This window comes from Mustela erminea, chromosome 13 (genome assembly GCF_009829155.1).
Source record: "Mustela erminea isolate mMusErm1 chromosome 13, mMusErm1.Pri, whole genome shotgun sequence".
In the NCBI taxonomy this organism is placed as follows: Eukaryota; Metazoa; Chordata; class Mammalia; order Carnivora; family Mustelidae; genus Mustela; species Mustela erminea.
The window spans coordinates 26932224-26950691 of NC_045626.1; the positions used below are offsets into that span (position 1 = coordinate 26932224).

An 18468-nucleotide genomic window follows, 5' to 3' on the forward strand; every position below is an offset into this window, starting at 1 on the left:
CACACAGGGGGACGTGCTGGGAGAAAGTGGCCCCTGGACGTTCAAAGGGACGCAGGAGCCGATGTCCTGGGGAGGCAGGATGTTGCTGAGGTTCTACTTTCCTGGAACTTTTGGCTCCCACCTGGTACCTTCTCTTCTTCCCACAGTTAGAAGACGTGGGGGAAATCATTGAGAAAATTCGGATTGGCCATGACAATATGGGCCTGAATCCTGGCTGGCACTGCTCCCACGTGGACATCCGCAGGCTCCTCCCAGATAAAGATGTGAGTTCCTGACTCATCTATCCTGCTGTTTCTTCTGTCGCTTTCCAGAGGGATTCGAGACTGCTTGCTGATAAGAACCTGCATCCTTATGGGGCGCCTGGGTGGCCCAGCTGGCTAAGTGTCGGACTTCCGGTTTCAGCTCAGGTCATGACCTCAGGGTCATAAGATCGAGCCCCGTGGCGGGCTCCACACTCCGCAGGGAGTCCGCTTGAGATTCTCTCCCTCTCCCTCTGCCCCTCCCCCTGCTCACTTGTGCTCTCTCGCTCTCTCTCAAATAAATAAAAATTAATCTTTAAAAAAAAGAAAGAACCTGTAGCCTTATTAAGTTGAGGTAAAATCTGAGGACAATTCACCCAGTTTACCAGTTTACCCAGTGTAGGAACCAGCTCAGGTCCAAGGCAGAATCTTTTAGAACCTCATGTAGGGGGTTGGGGAGGAGGATCTAGGCAGGGCTGTCCCTGCGCCCCACCCCCAGGGGCGCACTGCTAGTGAGTGACCAAGCATGCCATTCCTGCTGCTCAAGGTCAACTCACAGAAACCCAGTGGGACAACTTGGCAAACATCCTGAAACCACAGAATTCTAAACATGGAAGACAGGTCTCAGGGGTGGCTGTGGTTGAGAGATTTGAGAACAATTTAAAAATACTGAGCCCCCCCCCCCAAAAGAAATAAAATAAAAATTAAAAATAAAAATAAAAATACTGAGCCCCTCCCCTTACCCACGGAATCTGAGTCTGTGGGATGGGGTTCTGATACCATCTTAAGTGACCCTGGGGACTCGGCTTTCAAGAGCCTGCCCCTGATGCAATTGAAGTAAGACTAATTCTGTTGGAATCAGGGCAGAGCTTGGCCTCCCCTGTGGCTTTTGCATTGTCTGTGGGGCCCACGACCCTTGTCCTTGGTCCCCACGAGTGTTGACGTGCTGACGAGCCACTGACGTCGGAAGAGTCCACACTAAGGAATTTTCCTCTTGCCTCCTCACCCCAGGGGACAGAGACCTTGACTTTCCCTTGTGATCGATGGCTTGCCACGTCAGAGGACGACAAGAAGACCATTCGAGAACTGGTCCCTTATGACATCTTCACTGAGAAATACATGAGAGATGGGTCCTTAAGGCAAGTCTACAAGGAAGTGGAGGAACCTCTGGACAGTAAGTGTGACGCCCTCCGTATGGTCAGCCATGACCCCTCGCCCTCTGTCAGGCACCTCCCCCGTGCCAGGCCAAGTGTTCGTGCCAGGACACAGGGTCTGTTATCGACTCCAGTCTGTGGAGAGGGGATCTGAGGCCCACAGGGGGCTCTAAGCTGCCCACGTTCACACAGCTGATCAATGGCGGGCTGCGCTTCAGGGTCCTGGCTGTCTCACAACACGTCCTTCCCTGGCCTCCAGATGCCTGCTCTCCTGTGTCTGGATCCCCCTGGCCCTTGGGCTTCCCTCCTCTTCACTGATTCTGCTACTCCTCTGCAGGGCTCGGTCCTCCCTGCTCTGGCGGGACCCACCGTCTCTCCTGGGTATGAACCAGGAAGCCCCCGGGACGCGTGTGTAGTGGGCGCGGCCCCGGAGCGTCCAGAGCCGCGACTTTCTTCTCTCTAAGGACAGTTACCTCTGCCCGCTCCTCACCAGGGTTCCCTGCAGGCTCTGCGTCAGCCGTCCATGCTGACCCCCCTTCCGTGCGCTTCTTCCTTTGCTCGTGGGCTGTTCTCTCTCGTTTCTCTGCGTGGCCCGCTGAGTGCTGTCATCCGCCCTGCGCCAGGTGGTGTTTACCTGAGGTGGCGTTCCTCAGACTCCGTCCTTGGCCTTCTCTTCCACTTTCTTTTTACGTTGCATGGGCACGCACACGTGTCAGTGCACGCGCATACATGGGTGCACACGCGCACACACATACACGCACACACACACACACCTTCTTCCCGGACCACGGGGACAGCCGCACCTCTTTTCTGACCAGCGATGCCGCTGTCCCATCAATCCCCAGGTTACTCGGTGAGCCCCGAGTGAGCTTCAGCTGTGTCAAAAATCAAACTCACGTGCAAAAAACAGGCTTTCCGCCACCAATGACACATGAAAGAATACCAGCGGTCTCCCCACGGGGGGCAGTCTGCGCGGATCAGAGACGCTCTGGGAGCTTGGAGATCCAGCTCACATAGGTTGCATCGCATCCCATCTTGGAAAAAAAGGGAGTGAAAGCCCAGATTCCAGGCCCCATGAGGAACCAGGGGGGTGTAAAGCAGCCATAGCTCTAACATTTCCTTTCATCTCAGCTGCCACTTGCTTAGAAATAAAAACAAGTGTCACCTCCGTAATGTGCCTTTCCCTACCCAAATCCCTTTGCTATTAAGTCTGGGGGAGAATTCCCTTTCCTACTTGGATCCCAGAGGACAACCCGGAAAGCTGTCCCAGCGGCACACTTGGGCTGTTCTGTATTAATAACATGCCACAAGCCCACTCCGTGCCTGGTGATGTTTCTAGGGAAACATCTCTCCGCTGAGAGCTGTGGGGCTTGGGTGGGACAGGGAGGGGGGAGGATCCAGAAATAGCTGGATTTGGCTGCACAACCGCATTGCTCAGCGCCCAGAAGCTGAATCAGTTTTCCATTCCCCAAGGACTGGAAAGAGCAGCGGGGGGTGGAGGAGGGGGAGAAGGGGGGCCATTCAGCCACAGCCCCTGGTGACACAGCACCCCACTCCGCGCCAAGGGCTCCGAGAAAAGGTCCTACGTCAGTGTGGAGCAGGGCTGAACCCACAGCCAGGAAGTGACTGGGGAGGAAACATGCAGGGGAGGACAGTCGATTGTTGTGTCTAAACTGTGACAAGATTCCTAATGTCACCTCCTGTCAGTGGGAGCCAGACAGACCTGGGGAATGTTGATTCTTCAACACCAAAGAGGAGCTTTTATTTATTAATGCAACGCGTGAAATGCTAATGGGTGTTGCACTGAGCTGATGAGGCAGGGATGGAGGGCAGCGTGACTAGTCCTGGTTCCCGGCCTGGGTGGGGACAGGCCCCCGAGAGCCACGCTCACGGGCACCGTGGCCATCTGTAGAACAGAGTGCCGGGCAGGGAGGCTGGGTGGGGAGAAGGCTTGGAAAGGGACTTTCAGAGTTCAGGTTTGCAGGGGAGTTTGTGACATCTAGTGAAGACAGACATGTCCCCTAGGTGACAGGGCCGTGGATCTGAGCCAGGAGGGAACTGGGATGGAGATCCAGAGTGGAGAAACTCGTGGCTTTCAGTGCCCAGGGTGTGCAGGAGGAGAGCCGAGGGAAGTGGATAGAACCAGGCATCTGAGAGGCGGGAAGGAGATCAGGAACACGGAAAGCTGCTCCAGAAGGAGCGACCAGAGAGGCAGATGGAGAGCAGGGGAGAATAAGGCGGTGGAGTCCCAGGGAAAAGAGGAGAATAATAGGAACCACGGGGTGGGCGTGAACACGTTCCATAACCATGAGTATGAGCAGCTCATTTCTCCCTCCTTTTCTCGATTTAATTAAATGTGGTCTGAGCCCACTTGCAGGGGTTGGGAAGAAGGTCCATCCCAGTCACGACAGGGAGAGAGAATTCCTCTTTTTGGTTTCATGAGAATCCTGAGCCTCGCAGGAGGGGCCTGGTCCTTAGTCCAGGGCAGGTACTACGGACACCTGTGTCCTCCTACCGCACGGTGACAGTAGCTGCTGGTTCTCCGCAGACACAGAGGCGTCATTTGTCTAGGTGGCCAGAGACACCTCAGCCTCAACCTGAGACCCTCTTCTTGGCCATGAGGCCTCCTTGCTTCAGGTTCCCAGATAACCCTGCAGCCGTCTCCCCGCAGAGGCTCTGTGTACAGATGCGGGGTCCCTGCCAGCCAACTGGACTCCCGAGCCCAAGCTCGCTTGCAGGCTGGGGAAACGAACCTTCCTCCTGGTCTGGCTGCTCCCGCCCTCCACCTCAAAGCCACAATTTCCATCTCACCCCCTGGGGATCATCCAGGGAAGTCCCTTCTTCTTGGTCTGACACTCCAAAGCCCTTGGGACAGAGCATAGAGGGAGGAGAGAAAGAATCCTTAGGCTCATAAAAATGCTCAGCTCGCCTCTGCCTCTGGGGTGGAGGTCGGAAAAGGAGATACTTCACTCTTCTTCTATGAGCCCACAACAGCAAAACGAAGACAAGACAGCATTTGTTTTTATTTTCCTTGATAATTTTTTAATAACTGTCACAGAGCCCTTGCCGCAGACCACAGGAAGTGAAGGAGAGGGTGACTGACGGTCACTGGGGGCAGGCACCAGATTGCAGAGAGCTGAAGAATAAATAGAAATAAGGACATGGACACTATGGGCAAGCTATGCCTTAAAAAAACAAAACAAAACAAAAAAAAACCTTGATTTTTTCCAAAGAGTGTTTAGCAGCAGCGGGCATGGATCCTGATCACCCTCAAACGGGAAGGCATACTATCGTCCTGTAGACGTAGTGACCACAGTGCGCCCACATGTTGGCCGGTCTCCTGTGTCCTCCCCCCAGCAGTGCAGGCAGCTAGATGGGTAGATGGTTTGACAGCTGCCGGGGGAAGCCTCCGTCCTCCACATCTTCGAGGCTACCCATGTCCAGAGGTTGGGCAGACTCCCTGCCTGCAAATCTTTGTGGATTTGTAGCAGAATGTACACAAGTGAACAAATAAAAGGCAGATGCTAACTCCTCCTCGGGGCCTGGGCCAGAGGCTTAACACCTCCTACAAATCCAGTTCCCTCCAGTCTAAAGTAATGCCATTCTTTTGTTCCCTTTGTCCATCTGCCTGTCCGTTGATCTCACCGCCCACCCAGTTGTGCTGTACTCGGTGCAGATCTTCACAGGAAACGTTCCTGGGGCAGGGACGGATGCCAAGGTCTACATCACCATCTACGGAGATCTGGGGGACACCGGGGAGCGGTACCTTGGCAAGTCAGAGAACCGTACCAACAAGTTCGAGAAAGGAACGGTACGTGGGGCACACAGAGTTTACCCCCTTCCCTCCCCTTCCTAGGTCCAGTGGCCTGGGGTCAGTTCCTCTTGGTGCCAGAGGCTGTCCGTGAACCTTGTGCGGTGTTGTGCTCCCTCGTGTGGGTATTCACCCTTAGTGATTCCCTCTGCAGAGTGGCCGGTCTCCTCTCTCAGCCTGTGCGCGCACCCTGGGTCCTGATCTGGGGTGGAAGTAGAGCAGGGCTGGGGTTTGCTCCAGGCCTGTTTGAGCCCCAGGTTGCTGTCTGTCTGGGGGTCAGGGGGAGTCATCATCAGAGAAGTCAGCTCACTGTGGGCGGGTCTCCTCATGGAGATGGGTAGCCTGACCTGCGGTCTTGCCCATGGCCGTGCGCACATGGGGGTTTCCTGCATCGACCGGTGGGTATTTAGCAGGGGTCTCCTTAGGCCGACCCTCACCTGGGTGTGGTCCTTGGCCTGAAACATTTCCCACTAGTGAGAAGGAAATTCGCTGTGGAGCAAGGGTGACCGTGGCATCTCAGCAGGTCTGCAGCTGGCTGGTGACCCCATGGGCCAAGCCTGGCCTCGAGGTTCCGGGTTAGTCAGGCCCCGGGGCTCCCATTCATTTGTTCCATCACCCAGATAGGAACTCTTTACCTTTAGCTTTGGTTTACTGCTTCTGAAGCGGGAAGAGCAGTGTGATAGGTACTGTGCCCTGGGCTGATGAACAGGACAAGAGATGGAAGAACACTCTATCAGGGAGAAGTAATTACACACACACACACACACACACACACACACACACACACACACACGTAATTGTTTGCTGCACTCATAAAGTAATGGGAGATCTAACCGCTTTGGACAAAATGGAACGCAAAGAGGTCAGGGACTCAAATGGTGACACTGACCAGCTGTGTGATCCTGGGCAAGTTACTTAACATCTCTATGTCTCAGTTTCTTCCACCGTAAAATAAGTTCACTGAATTAAAACATCTGAAGTGCCTAGCTCTTCGTTAGTGCTGAGCGTTGTTGAGAATTGGGGGACTCACCTTCCCCTGCCTTTGATGGCGCCTGGAACCGACCCCTGGAGAATGTATTGTCAGATAGGGGCGTGTGGCTCGCAGACGACAGATCCATGTGTCTTTGTGGCCAAATCCACAGAGTAGGCACAGCAAATATTTATAGAGCACATTAATGAATGAACTTATAAGTGAAGGTGATGCAGTCCATTCCCTTCTGGGTTCAGAGCCAGATTTTGTCTCTCTTAGCAATTGTTATGTCATAAGAAAAGCCTTTACCCCATTCTATTACCCATCCCTTTCTCTTCCTTTTCTCCTATCAAGGAACTAGAGCCACTTCTGGTTTACTCAATGACAGTTTATGTGACTTAAAGTTCACTTCTGAGCATCTAGCAGCTTCCATTTCTCTGACCATTTCCTGCACAAACAGAAGTCCCCCACCTGCCCCCCATGAGCACCACCCACCCACTTCCAGCCCAAAGCCAGGTCTTGGAGACTCTCCCTTCTGCACAGCTCCTAGGTCAGCCCTATGAGCTCCTGAGCCCTTCCTTAGATGACCTGGCTTATTGAACCCCCTGGGCTCTCTGCTCTGTGCCCTGGGCCTCCTCATCTCACCCAGTCCAAAGACATGCAGCCCTCCGGGGGCGTTCCATGACCCCAGATCCAGCCTGAGCTCTTTGCAGGATTCACGACCTTTCATGGCCCACGCAGCCAGCCTGTGTGGAGCGTCCACTGCACAATGCTTTTCACTCTCTCCTGTCTCCAAACCTTTTTGGGCATCTTCCCTACAACCAGGTTCATGTGCCCAGAGAAAATCCATGATGCTGTTCCCTGCTTTCAGTGTTTCACATACAAGACATCAGCCAAGATGAATGCTTCTTCAGCCCCCCTTGGCGTGCAGCGGCGTACCTTGGAAATCTTTCCATGTCAGGATCGTCAAGCGTCGATGGCTCATCCTTCGTCACCACCACACACATCCTACACACAGTATCACCAAGGTTATCTAGCCATTCCCCAAGCCCTGGATGGCGTATGGCTCCCCGCTTTCCACTGTAGAAATTGTCCTGCAGTAAAAATCTTTATGCACATGTAAAAGTGTCCTCTCAAGGACAGAAGCAAAGAGGTGGACTGGGTCACGGGCTGTGCCTGTTTTTGCCCTGACGATCTCAGCCGCTTGGCAGAGTGCTGTGGCCCGCCCCATCAGCGGTGCACTGCTCACCTGCAGTCCACCTCCGCCTGCAGAGTGACCTTCCAGGCTGCCTGAGACGCCCAGCCACCCCATCCTTAACTTCCTGCCACCACCTGAAGAGGCTTCCTGGGCCTGACTCCAGTCCATGGACAGGTGGCTGCTCCCGCACCTGGGCTGTACTGACCCACCGCCTCCTCTCCTTGCCCTGGGCTGGGAGGTCCCAACGAGGGTCAGAGGCTTTCTCGCCCTATCTGTGTCTGGGTTCCCGGTGCTCCGTAGTGACTCAGCACATCTTCCATCTTCTGGAAGAAAAGCACTGTAACCCAAGGCCACCAGCCTCTTCTATCCTGCCCCAGGCTCCTGCCAGCCACACATAGCCTGTGTTTTGACGGAGCCCCGCTCAAGGCCTGGAACTCTACATCTCACTGAGCAATCCCAAAAGAATCCAAGCGCCTGAGAGTGTCACAGCCCTTTACTGAAGGGATGATCAGGGACCCAGAGGGCCTTACATCACACCTGCCTGAACTTGCATTCCAGATGGTGTCCCGGAGCTCTCCTTAGCCTGGCCTCCACCAGAGCCTCTCCCTATTCTGTTGTGTCTCCTGGGCCTGACCCAGAGGCTCCTTTGACTGCCTCCCAGCTTCCCCCCGGGAGTTTCAGGCCCCCTCTCCATCCTCCCTCCTGCCCCCCACCTGAACTCATGCTGACACTCCACATCACCAAGGACCTCCAGGTACCAGCACCAGGCTGAGCGCCCTCATCTGCCCCACACCCACTAACATTCCATCTTCCAGACATCTACAAGGGGTACCCCAGGAGGCACAGGACTGCAAAATGGGGCCATTGTGAAAGGGAGGCCTCAGAATACCCTGCGCTCTATGTTGGGGACTTGGGCCTGGAGGGCTCCCTAGCCTGGCAGCTGAGGGGGATAGAAGGTACTGGATGGTTGGGGTTGCAGCGGGTGGAGGGGCGCATCTCCACCGAGCCCGCACATCCTGTCTCCCCAGGCGGACACGTTCATCATCGAGGCCGCTGACCTGGGCGTCATCTACAAGATCAAGCTCCGCCACGACAACAGCAGGTGGTGTGCAGACTGGTATGTGGAGAAGGTGGAGATCTGGAACGACACCAACGAGGACGAGTTCCTGTTCCTGTGCGGGCGCTGGCTGTCCCTGAAGAAGGAAGACGGGCGGCTTGAGAGGCTCTTCTATGAGAAGGTGCAGGAAAGGCCATGGCAGTGTGGGTGGGGGGACTTGGTTCGTCCCCGTTCTCATGCCTTGTGCTCTGGAAGAAGGCACCAGAGCTGTAGTGGGACTTGGGTCTTCTGGGCAGGAGTACACAGGGGACCGAAGCAGCAACTGCAGCAGCCCCGCGGACTTCTGGGAGATCGCCCTGAGCTCCAAGATGGCCGACGTCGACATCGCCACAGTGACGGGGCCCATGGTGGACTACGTGCAGGAGGGCCCGGGTAAGCCAAGCAGGGAGCTTGGTGGAGGAAGGGCAGGCACCTGGACACATGGTTAAGCTTTTCTTGGGCAGGCCATGCATTTGCCCCACTGTCCTCTGACTTCTATCTAATGCTTTAAAATTCCCCCAGATTGCCTGTTTCCACCCCACAACAACCTGCAAGGGCCACGATCAGCCCTGTTGCAAAAGGGGGAACAAAGACTAAGAGAAGTTAGGGGAATGATGCCCTTAATCCATTACCCACCACCAGGAGGGCATTGTGGTACTCTCTGCCCTCACCCAGACTTGCCGGATATAGATTCAGCCCCGAGCGCCTGGGACAGTCCTCATAAGACAGAAGTCAACAGCAGCAGTGAGGACCCCTTGCATGTCCGTAGAGTATCCCGTGGAGGATGTTAGCCAGGCAGACTTAAGGCATAGTGTGATGTAGTGAGGAAGTGGAAGAAGGCCTAAGATGGTTTTAGGGGCATTTAAGTTTCATTTCTGGTTCTGACAAGAATATATGTAGCCTTGGACAAGTTACTCTTTTGGCCTCAATTTTTCCCTCCTCCATAAAACAATATTGTAATGCCTTAAAAAGCTCATTTTTCCAACCATATTTTTGAGATAAAGCAGTTCTGTGTTTGTTTATCCAACATTTAAAGTCACTGCCTGTCTGTTCAGCCGTCTTACGTATAGAGCATGAGCCACTCTGTTCCCTTCTAGGAGACCATGTTGGGGGGAAGTGTATCGTTTTATATTTTACCTTCTCACTCTGTGACTAAATGACAGGACCCACAAGAAAGTGCTTCTCCTGAATTAAATGCTATGATCAACCGTGAAAGGCCAACAGGGCCTCCTATAAAGATGAAATAAGGCTGTGGACAGGTGCAGAAAACAATGCTGGTAATTCCAGCCGATCAAGATATAGTGGGTAGAGGTATGGAGGGCAAACAGAGCAACTGATCTGGAGCCCCAGCTTGGGACAGGTCATGGGGAAGGGCTAGTTTGGAAACTTTCAAAGACATACAAATTGCACAACCTATAACCATATTACCTATAACCTATACCAGAGCTGTCTCCCAAGATACTGAGGAAGATGATCCAAGAGAAAGCTTTCCAACTTGTATCAGTTAGTAAGTGCAAGTGACTGAGACAAGATAGTGGCTTAAACAAATAAGGGATTTTCTTTTCTCTCACATAAAAGTTCAAAGCTAGGCAACTGGGACTGATACAGCAGGTTCCGATAAAGTCAGGGACTTCCATCCTAAAGGTTGCCCATGGTTCCAGGATGACTGCTGGAGCTCCAGCAATCACATCCACATTCCAAGCAGAACAAATTGGAAGGTTAGGGGGGAAAAGGGCCCTCCTCCCAGCTGAGTCAGAAATTTCCCCAGAAACTCACCCAGCAATGTCTGCTTATATTTTATGAGCGTGCCTAGCTGCAAGAAGAATGGATACTTGCTGGGCAATTAGAACTCTGCTGCACTACCTCAGCAAGGTTTTATACTGATTAACCTGGTCTGTTTTGGAAATGGTTACTTTCTAGAACTTTCATTTACCATGTCATACATATAATACTATTTTCTTTTTCTTCCCCCAATTCCTACTTTCCGTGAGACCTTGTTTTTGCCCACTTTATTTTTGTTGACTACAGAAAGCTTTCTAGCTTTCTGTACCTGGTGAAAAGCTGTTGGTCTTGCCCTACCTCACATGGGAATGCAGCTGAGATCATTGGTCAGAAGGGCTTCTAGAAGTGGCAACAATGCTCTTGTAGGATGATCTTCACTTGGGAGACACCAATCTCTCATTCCCGGGAGAATAGATGCTCACCATAGATCATTCACCAGTCCGGAAAGCTCTGTCACACTTTGTCTCAGAGGCACGGAGCTATGATCTGTGCTCTCCAAAGGTCATTCCCAAGTCCATGAGCCCACCCATGTCCACCTGGCCCATTATGAGTTTGGGTCCCATAATCTCTTGCAGTGATTCCCTACTATGTGTCGGTCACCACCGGGAAGCACAAGGATGCAGCCACTGACAGCCGGGCCTTCATCTTACTCATTGGGGAGGACGATGAACGCAGCAACCGCATCTGGCTGGACTTCCCCCGGGGGAAGAAGGGCTTCAGCTGTGGCTCCGTGGAGGAGTTCTATGTTGCAGGCTTGGATGTGGGCATCATCAAGAAAATAGAGGTGCTGGTCCCTGGGCCCTGGGATGGTGCCTATCCCCAGGGAAGGAAGGAGCCGATCAGGACGTAGCAGGTGGAGGTGTGGAGGGCAACCAGAGCAAATGACCTGGAGCCCCAGCTTGGGGCAGGTCATGGAGAAAGGTCCCCTGGCCTTTGCCATCAACTAGGTGACCCTGAATGAGTCACTGCCCTGCCGGGTCTTGGTGTTCCACTGAGATGTCTGCTGTATTAGTTTTCCATTGCTGTGTAACAGATTATCACAAACTTAGCATGAGATCACATAGATGTATTATTTCCCATTTTCCCAGGTCAGGAGTCCAGATGTGAGTTAGCTGTGTCCTCTTCCCAAGGTCTCACTGGGCTGAAATCAAGTTGCCGCTAGGGCTATGGTCTCATCTGAAGCTGGGGGTTCTCTTCCAAGCTCACTGGTCATTGGCAGAATCCATTTCCTTGTGGTTGTAGGACTGAGGCTGCCAGTTCCCAGAGGCTGCAGGCCTCCCGTGTCACGTGACCTTCTCCAAAACATGGCAGTCTGTTTTGTCAAGACCAATAAGACACCATCTTTTCTGCTTCAGATGTCTCTGACTTCTTCCATCTCTGACATTTAGACACTCTCTTAAAGGGCTTGCCTGATTAGGTGAGGCCCACCCAGAATAATCTTTTGATTAATTCAAAATCATCTGATTAGAGATTTCTATTTCATCTGCAAAACCTCCTCACCTCCTGGGTAGGGGGGGACCCAGGTCTGTGTACAGAGCACTTTGGAAGGAAGCCGTGAGGAGGAAGGTGCAGAACCAGGGAGGGGATGCTGAGTGGCAAGGGCTTCCTTCCCAGTTTTACCCAGACTGTTGGTGTGTCCTCTCCCAGCTGGGCCACGATGGGGCCTCCCCCGAGAGCTGCTGGCTGGTGGAGGAGCTGTGTCTGGCCGTGCCCACCCAGGGCACCAAGTACACATTGCGCTGCAACTGCTGGCTTGCCAAAGACCGAGGCGATGGTGTCACCTCCCGCGTCTTTGACCTCCTGGACGCCATGGTAGTGAACATAGGGAAGAAGGTATGGAGAGGGGCCTGGGTGTGCCTATGGCATGGCAAGAGCCATGCAGGGTCGGGTAGGAGAGCAGAAGGGGAGACAGAAGTGAGGGAAGCAGGAGACTCATCCCTGGGGCAGGGCTGAAGCCCGGTTCACCATCCAGACTCACTTTGCTAGGAGCCAAGAGACTCGAGTCTCTTTGGGTCTGCTGCCTTGTGACCTTGGGCAAATTGCCTAACTTCTCTGGGTCTTGGTCTTCTCATACAGTCCATGGAAATAACACTTTCTATCCTGTTCCATGTAAGAAGATCTTGATGAGAGCAAGTGAGGTCATGAACAGTCCCTGAAGAGCTTTGCAAGCCCTGCATAGGTATGCAGAGTCATTTTCCGCCAAAGGCTCCCTCCATGCCCAAGGACAGTGGTAGAGAAAGACAGCATGTGGGCTACCACGTGCCTTGGGATCTTACAGGGCAGTGAGAGCTGCTGGCACGAGACCTCTGAAGGACAGGAGCTTTGGGCTCCTGTCCGCCACCTCTAACTGGCCGCATGATCTGGGATGAAATTGCATGAACTCACAAGCCAGTGCTGGATGCCTGAGGGCTGGGCCCAAGGATACATGGCCAGTTGGTGGCGCAGATGGCCCTGGTTCACGTAACCCTGCAGGGTGTTTCCCACCAAAAAGCTATGGGCTCAACAGAATGCTCCAGCCCTCAATTCTGTTCCTGAATCTAAACCAGTGGGCTATAGATGTAGGTCAGAAGGTGTCCCACGAAGGTAAGAAGAAATCACCCTGCCTGCCCCTCCCCTGCTCGAGAACCAGAAAGCAGAACTTTCTACAGCATAGATCCACTAACCCCCCTTACCCAGACATCTCCATCTGCGGCCAGACGGATGGTGTGGGTGAGCACACAGTTCATCCAGGGACCTCTGTCCTGACCCAGTTCCCAGTGTGCATGTGGGTGTGAATGTGTCTGTGTGCGTGCCGCCCACCCCCCACACACACCCCACTCAGGACAGCTGTATCTCCCCCTGAGCCCTTTAGTCTGTGGAAATGCAGACCCACGCCCCTATTATTGACGTTATAAAAGAACACAGCTTTATCACTTTGCAAAGAACCACAGGGTTCTTTGGACAGTCCATCTCCCCAGGAGCTATCAGAGCGGAATTACAAAAGCCCCATTTCTGTGTCTCTTTCTGGAAACAACCTATTACCTAAAAAGAGACACATCTGTGTAAAGGAGAGAAAGATGGGCCCAGAGAGCATGACAGTCTGGAGGCACTAGCCTTAAGGGGCCAGTCTCCATGGGGTCACCAAAGCTCTCATTTTGATCTTGCTATTTTTCCTGCCTGTCTGAATAAGAGCAAAAAAGCACCAGGCTCCTGCCTTCATTCCCAATAGCTCCTCGGGCCACCACGATGCCCTGTTAAGGTTTGAGAGGATTTTCCTGATAAAGCAAGAGGCTCTTCCCTCATTACCTGGGCAAATAAGTAGTGAACTTGGCCTCTGGGCCAGGCCTACCAAGACCACTTCTGCCCTCATGGTATCATGGCAAAGATTCTCGATGTTGCTTGAAAGGCACCTAGCCCCTAGCCCCCAACAGGCACAACATCGGGAACGTGATCGCTGTGACACATAACTCGGGTTCTGAGTTGAAGGGCTTCTGGGTAGTGGGGACCAGGTGAGAACGCCATGCTGCAGTCTCAGGGGAAGGCAGGGCTAGCTGTGTTCAGAGGAGATGGGCATCCTGGCAAGAAGGAACAGAGGAAAAAGCCAGAGGACATTCCAGAACATGGGCAAAGGAGGCCCCTCTTGCTACAAGGCTGCCCCTGGAGAAAGAACCAGTGAGGCACCGTCCAGGGAAGAGCAGGCTGTCCCTTCCCCCTCCAGTGGAGACAGACAGAAGGAAACACATTCTCTTTGGAACAAACCTCAGGCAAAAGGGCCAAACCCCAACCTGAAGAGTAAATCGGGGAAGCAGTGGTTATTCTTCAAGCGTCACTGCTCAAGGAAGCTCGCAGGGTCTACTGGCTGTGCCCAACACAGGGACAGACCTGGAACTGTGCTTGCTGACCCATAGCACATGGCAGGCCTGGCATGGGCCTGGGCAGAACTGTCGGCAGCTCTCACAGCATCCCTCTCTCGGCAGGTGCTCTATGAGATGACAGTGTGGACCGGTGATGTGGTTGGCGGGGGTACAGACTCCAATATCTTTATGACCCTCTACGGCATCAATGGCAGCACAGAGGAAGTGAAGCTGGACAAAAAGAAGGCCAGGTATCTAGAGGGGGCTTCTGCCCCTCGCCCTTCTGCACATCCAGTCCCCCCAGCCTCTAGTCCCACCCTGCCTCAATCGGCTGCTTCCCTCCCTCCCCCCTCATACCTTAGGGCCTTCTAGCATCCACACCTCTATCCAGGAAATTCTTCTCTCTTGGAATGCCTCTCACCCATTCTCTTCTGTCTCAGGGCCTTTCTCTTCCAGGGGCCAGCTCAAATCTACCTCCTCCAGGAAGCCTGCCTTGATCATCTCAGCCCACAGCGAGCTCCTTCCCTCCTTCCTGCCTGCCTTCCTGCTTTCCTTCCTTCCTTCTCTCCCTCCCCCCTCCACCCATCCTTCCCTCCATCTTTCCCTCCCGCCCTCCATCACCTAAAAATGTTTATTATAAAGTCTGTCTATTAGTTGATAGCGTTGTATCCTTGTGAATCTCCTGCTTTCGTTCCCCGTACCATGATGATGTAAGATGTTAACATTAGGGGAAGCTGAGCAAAGAGAACACAGAAACTCGGTTCTATTTTTGCTCCTCTCCTACAAGTCTAAAATGATTGCAAATAAAAAGCCAAAAGTATTTTTAAATATTAAAAAATAATTGAACACATAGTATATGGCAGGCACTGTCTCAGACATAAGAGACAGAGTATGACCAGGAGAAGATTCCCGAACCCACGCAGCTTAACACTTGGGGAGCCACAGCAACAGCATGAACACCAGAGTGACCTTACCACGGACCTGGCATTTCCCTAAGCCCCCTGAGCGCATTGGTACAGTTCTCCCTGCGGCTCTCTGAGGACCATTTCCATCATCCCCTTTTTGAAAAACAAAAACTGAGACACAGCAAGGTGAAGTCGTGCTGTTGAAGGTCACATGGCACTGGGAGCCGCATCCAGGGGTCCGTGGCCTTAAGCATGAGGTTCTGCTGCCCCTTACGTCATCAGTAATGATGATAAAGGTGAACTCCCCGCAGCTTTTACTGTCTGCCCTTTCACTGAAGTCCTGACTCAGACAGTCCTGGGTTTGTGCTGGTTTTCTGTGTTCAGCCATTGTCCCCCAGGCCATCCCTGGCCCCTGATGTGTTGAGCAGGAGAGCGGGGCAACCCAGGCCTGACTACTGTGGGCCTGCTAGGGCTCAGGCCATGGTCTGGTCACCTGGGAAGCTTCCTGGAGGTGGTGGGGCCTGGCTCTGTTGTTTCATGTGGCTTAGCGGCTGTCTGTCTGGAGTCTCATGCTCTCTATACTCTGGCCCTAACCTCCATCCCAAGCCCAAAGTCCTGTTGAGTTTTCTTTTTTCTTTAATTGATTATCCCATATCAACATCACACCTTATTTCACAGACATATACAGAAGTAGTTGCTGGTAGGGGAGATAGACTCCTTTCTGGCAGTACTTAAATTCTGGAAGTCTTGCTTGAGAGTCACATTATAATAAACCATATTGTAGGTGATTTGAGGCGCTTATCACAATCCTTATTGTAAGGATTTTGTTTTTCTGAATAAAGACTTACTTTGTGCTGAGAGCTATTGTTCCTTACCACCTCTAGTTTGCAAGCTGAGACCTCTTACCCAAGGCAAATTTTGCTTGATTTCATCAGCAACTGCCTCTGTTCGACCTGCGCTTCATTTCAGTGTCAGCGTCTTGATCAGGGACTTGGGTAGTAAGACTCACTGGGCTTACAACACATGCACAGCTTGGTGCTGTGCAAGGAGATCCTTACCCCCAAAAGACGGTGCATGACCAGACAGGAGGCAGAGCCATGCTTACGTACATGGTTTGCCTGCTCCAACTGCCCTGTTGTCAAATGTTCGACCCAGAGGTCAAGGTAAGTAGCTATTCACTTACTCCATTCCCCAGCTGAAGCCCCCAGCTTCTTATCTTGCCACTTTGGGGGAAACAGTTCTGTAAACTAATTCACACTGAGATGCTGGTGAGTGAATGTGGCATCCAAAAAGATGGCATCCTCAAAAGGTAATGTGCAAACCAAGGAATGAGTCTCTAATGGTGGAATTTTAGTCAGCTGGTATCTGGTGGGGATAGATGCTATTTTTAGACAAAGATATGCGACTTTTTAAAGGGAAGTAAGTGCCTATAAGGAATCACTCCCAGGCCCAGTAGAGACCTCATATCCTGAGAGATTCCTGATCTGGAAGCAAAAGGAAGTCAGAGTTCTGTAGGTCTGCCCAACGGAATGGCCACATGGCTTTCATGAGCCCCCAGTGCAAAGAAGATGAGGAACTGAGCCCAAGGGAATGCCAGCAGAGGGAAGAGCCCAGTAGGGTTCCAGACGCCATTTCAGGAGACAGATGGGAACTATTGGACCAGTGACTGTGGCCATGGCTTTGATAAGCTTGTGAGTCTTGTCTCTTTATCACTTGGAACTCCCACTACTCCCATTAAAGCTCTGGGAATGGAAGGAGCCTGTCTTTGGGGAATCAAGGGCAGGGTATTTGCTGGGTGTGCTGAGTCCTTCCCTCAGTCGGGCTTGGAGGCAAGTCTCAGGGGACAGAAGAGGAAGGCAGGCTGTCTTTGAGGGTTCCCGTGGGAGGCAGTTGGAAAGTCCCAGCTCCTACTGCTGGGTCAGCCCTCCTGACACATTGTCTTCAGCCGGAAGGCCATGCTTTACGAGGGCTCTGGGAGATTAGAACATGCACAGGGCCTTATCCTGGCATGTTGGGATGACACATATTTGGAATCTGAGGTTTCTTTGCCTTTGGTCTACATTCACACCGCAGCCAGGATGCTTATGCATACGGATGCAGCTGGTGGGTTCGGCTCCCGTCACCCCCTGATATCTCATGGGGGCATGTGCTGTGTTCACTTATCTTAATGGTTCCCGAGGAGAGATCTGAGGAGCCAGGGGTTGTTGGCTCGCCTTTTACCCCCCAGGCACGTCTGCACCTGTGGACATGGACACCACCACTAAGACGGTCATCCTGCTTCTCACGCATCTTTGGAATACCCCCTATGCTGGTCCCAAGGTGACCACCCTTCACATCCCAGTCTGCTCCATCCATGGCCCTTGGGGGTGTGATAAAAATTTGCTGCAAATCTAGTGGCTTCAAACCACAGGGATGTATTCTCTCCCATTTCCCCAGGCCAGAAGTCTCAAGTCAGTATCACTCAGCAGAAATCAAGGCCAGTCACACCCCTTTCAGAGGTTCTGCGGGAGAACCAATTCCTTGCCTCTCCCAATTTCTAGGGGCTGCCCGCCTTCCTTAGCTTGTGGCCACGTCTCTCCAGTGTTCAAAGCCAGCGTCTTGCTGCCTCTTCCTGCTCCATCCTCCCTATGCCTCCTCCCTCATGTCGGTGTCAAATATCTCTTTGCCTCCTCCTTATAAAGACATTGTGACTGCATTAAGCGTCATCCTAGCAGGAAGTGTTTGTCAGCCTACCACAGGGGCTCTGACCCACAGAGCAGGGCTCTGAAATCTCTTTCTTATCAGGAATAGTCAACAGTTTCAAGGACATTCAATTTTTTTAATGTTTATTAGGAACTATGTATGGGTGGGGTTAGATGTCCTTCTATGATTTATATAATTCAATAACCTCATACCTCTTTGGCACCAGCTAATTAGAGAATATAGTTCTATTTATTTGTACCTAGACATCTGTTCATATATATATATATATAACAAGTATAATGTGCATAACATATATATGTACATAAATTGTAAACACTTATAGAACAAAACCTATGAGCCATCCCCCAGCCCAAGAACATTACCAGTTCCCTGTACCTCCCCACCCTAGACGTGAGTATTGTCTTGGCTTTTAAGGTAGATACATTTTTGCTTTCCTTTATCCTTTTATCCCTACCCTGCGCTGGCCTCCCTGAACAACCAGCTGGCCTCCCTGAACAACCAGCTTCCACTGAGTCTTGATTTCAGTGTTACGTAAGTGAGACAAGTTGTGGGCATTCTTTCATGTTTAATTTCTTTCCTTGACACTAGGATTTTCAGATTTCTCTGAGCCCCTGAGGATGGCTGTGATTTGCTCATTTTCACGGCTGCCTAATATTCCACTGATGGAGGCCTAGAGAATAGAGGTCAGATGGCCAGTTGCATGGGACTGTTGCATGGCACTGGGTGTGGCCGAACTGTTGACAGTGAAACCATTAGCTCTGTTGGGCAGAGCTGTGA

The 18468-nt window shown here is 52.3% G+C and overlaps 1 protein-coding gene across 1 annotated transcript in view; it reads left to right on the plus strand.

The window, feature by feature from the left end:
• LOXHD1 (lipoxygenase homology domains 1) overlaps positions 1-18468 on the plus strand; it is a 150133-nt gene that overhangs the window by 106582 nt on the left and 25083 nt on the right. Inside the window, exons 27-33 of the mRNA XM_032310632.1 lie at positions 147-263; positions 1251-1413; positions 5050-5204; positions 8401-8610; positions 8726-8861; positions 10826-11034; positions 14207-14334. Of these exons, the coding sequence (XP_032166523.1) occupies positions 147-263; positions 1251-1413; positions 5050-5204; positions 8401-8610; positions 8726-8861; positions 10826-11034; positions 14207-14334 (1118 nt within the window). The remainder of the gene's footprint in view (positions 1-146; positions 264-1250; positions 1414-5049; positions 5205-8400; positions 8611-8725; positions 8862-10825; positions 11035-14206; positions 14335-18468) is intronic.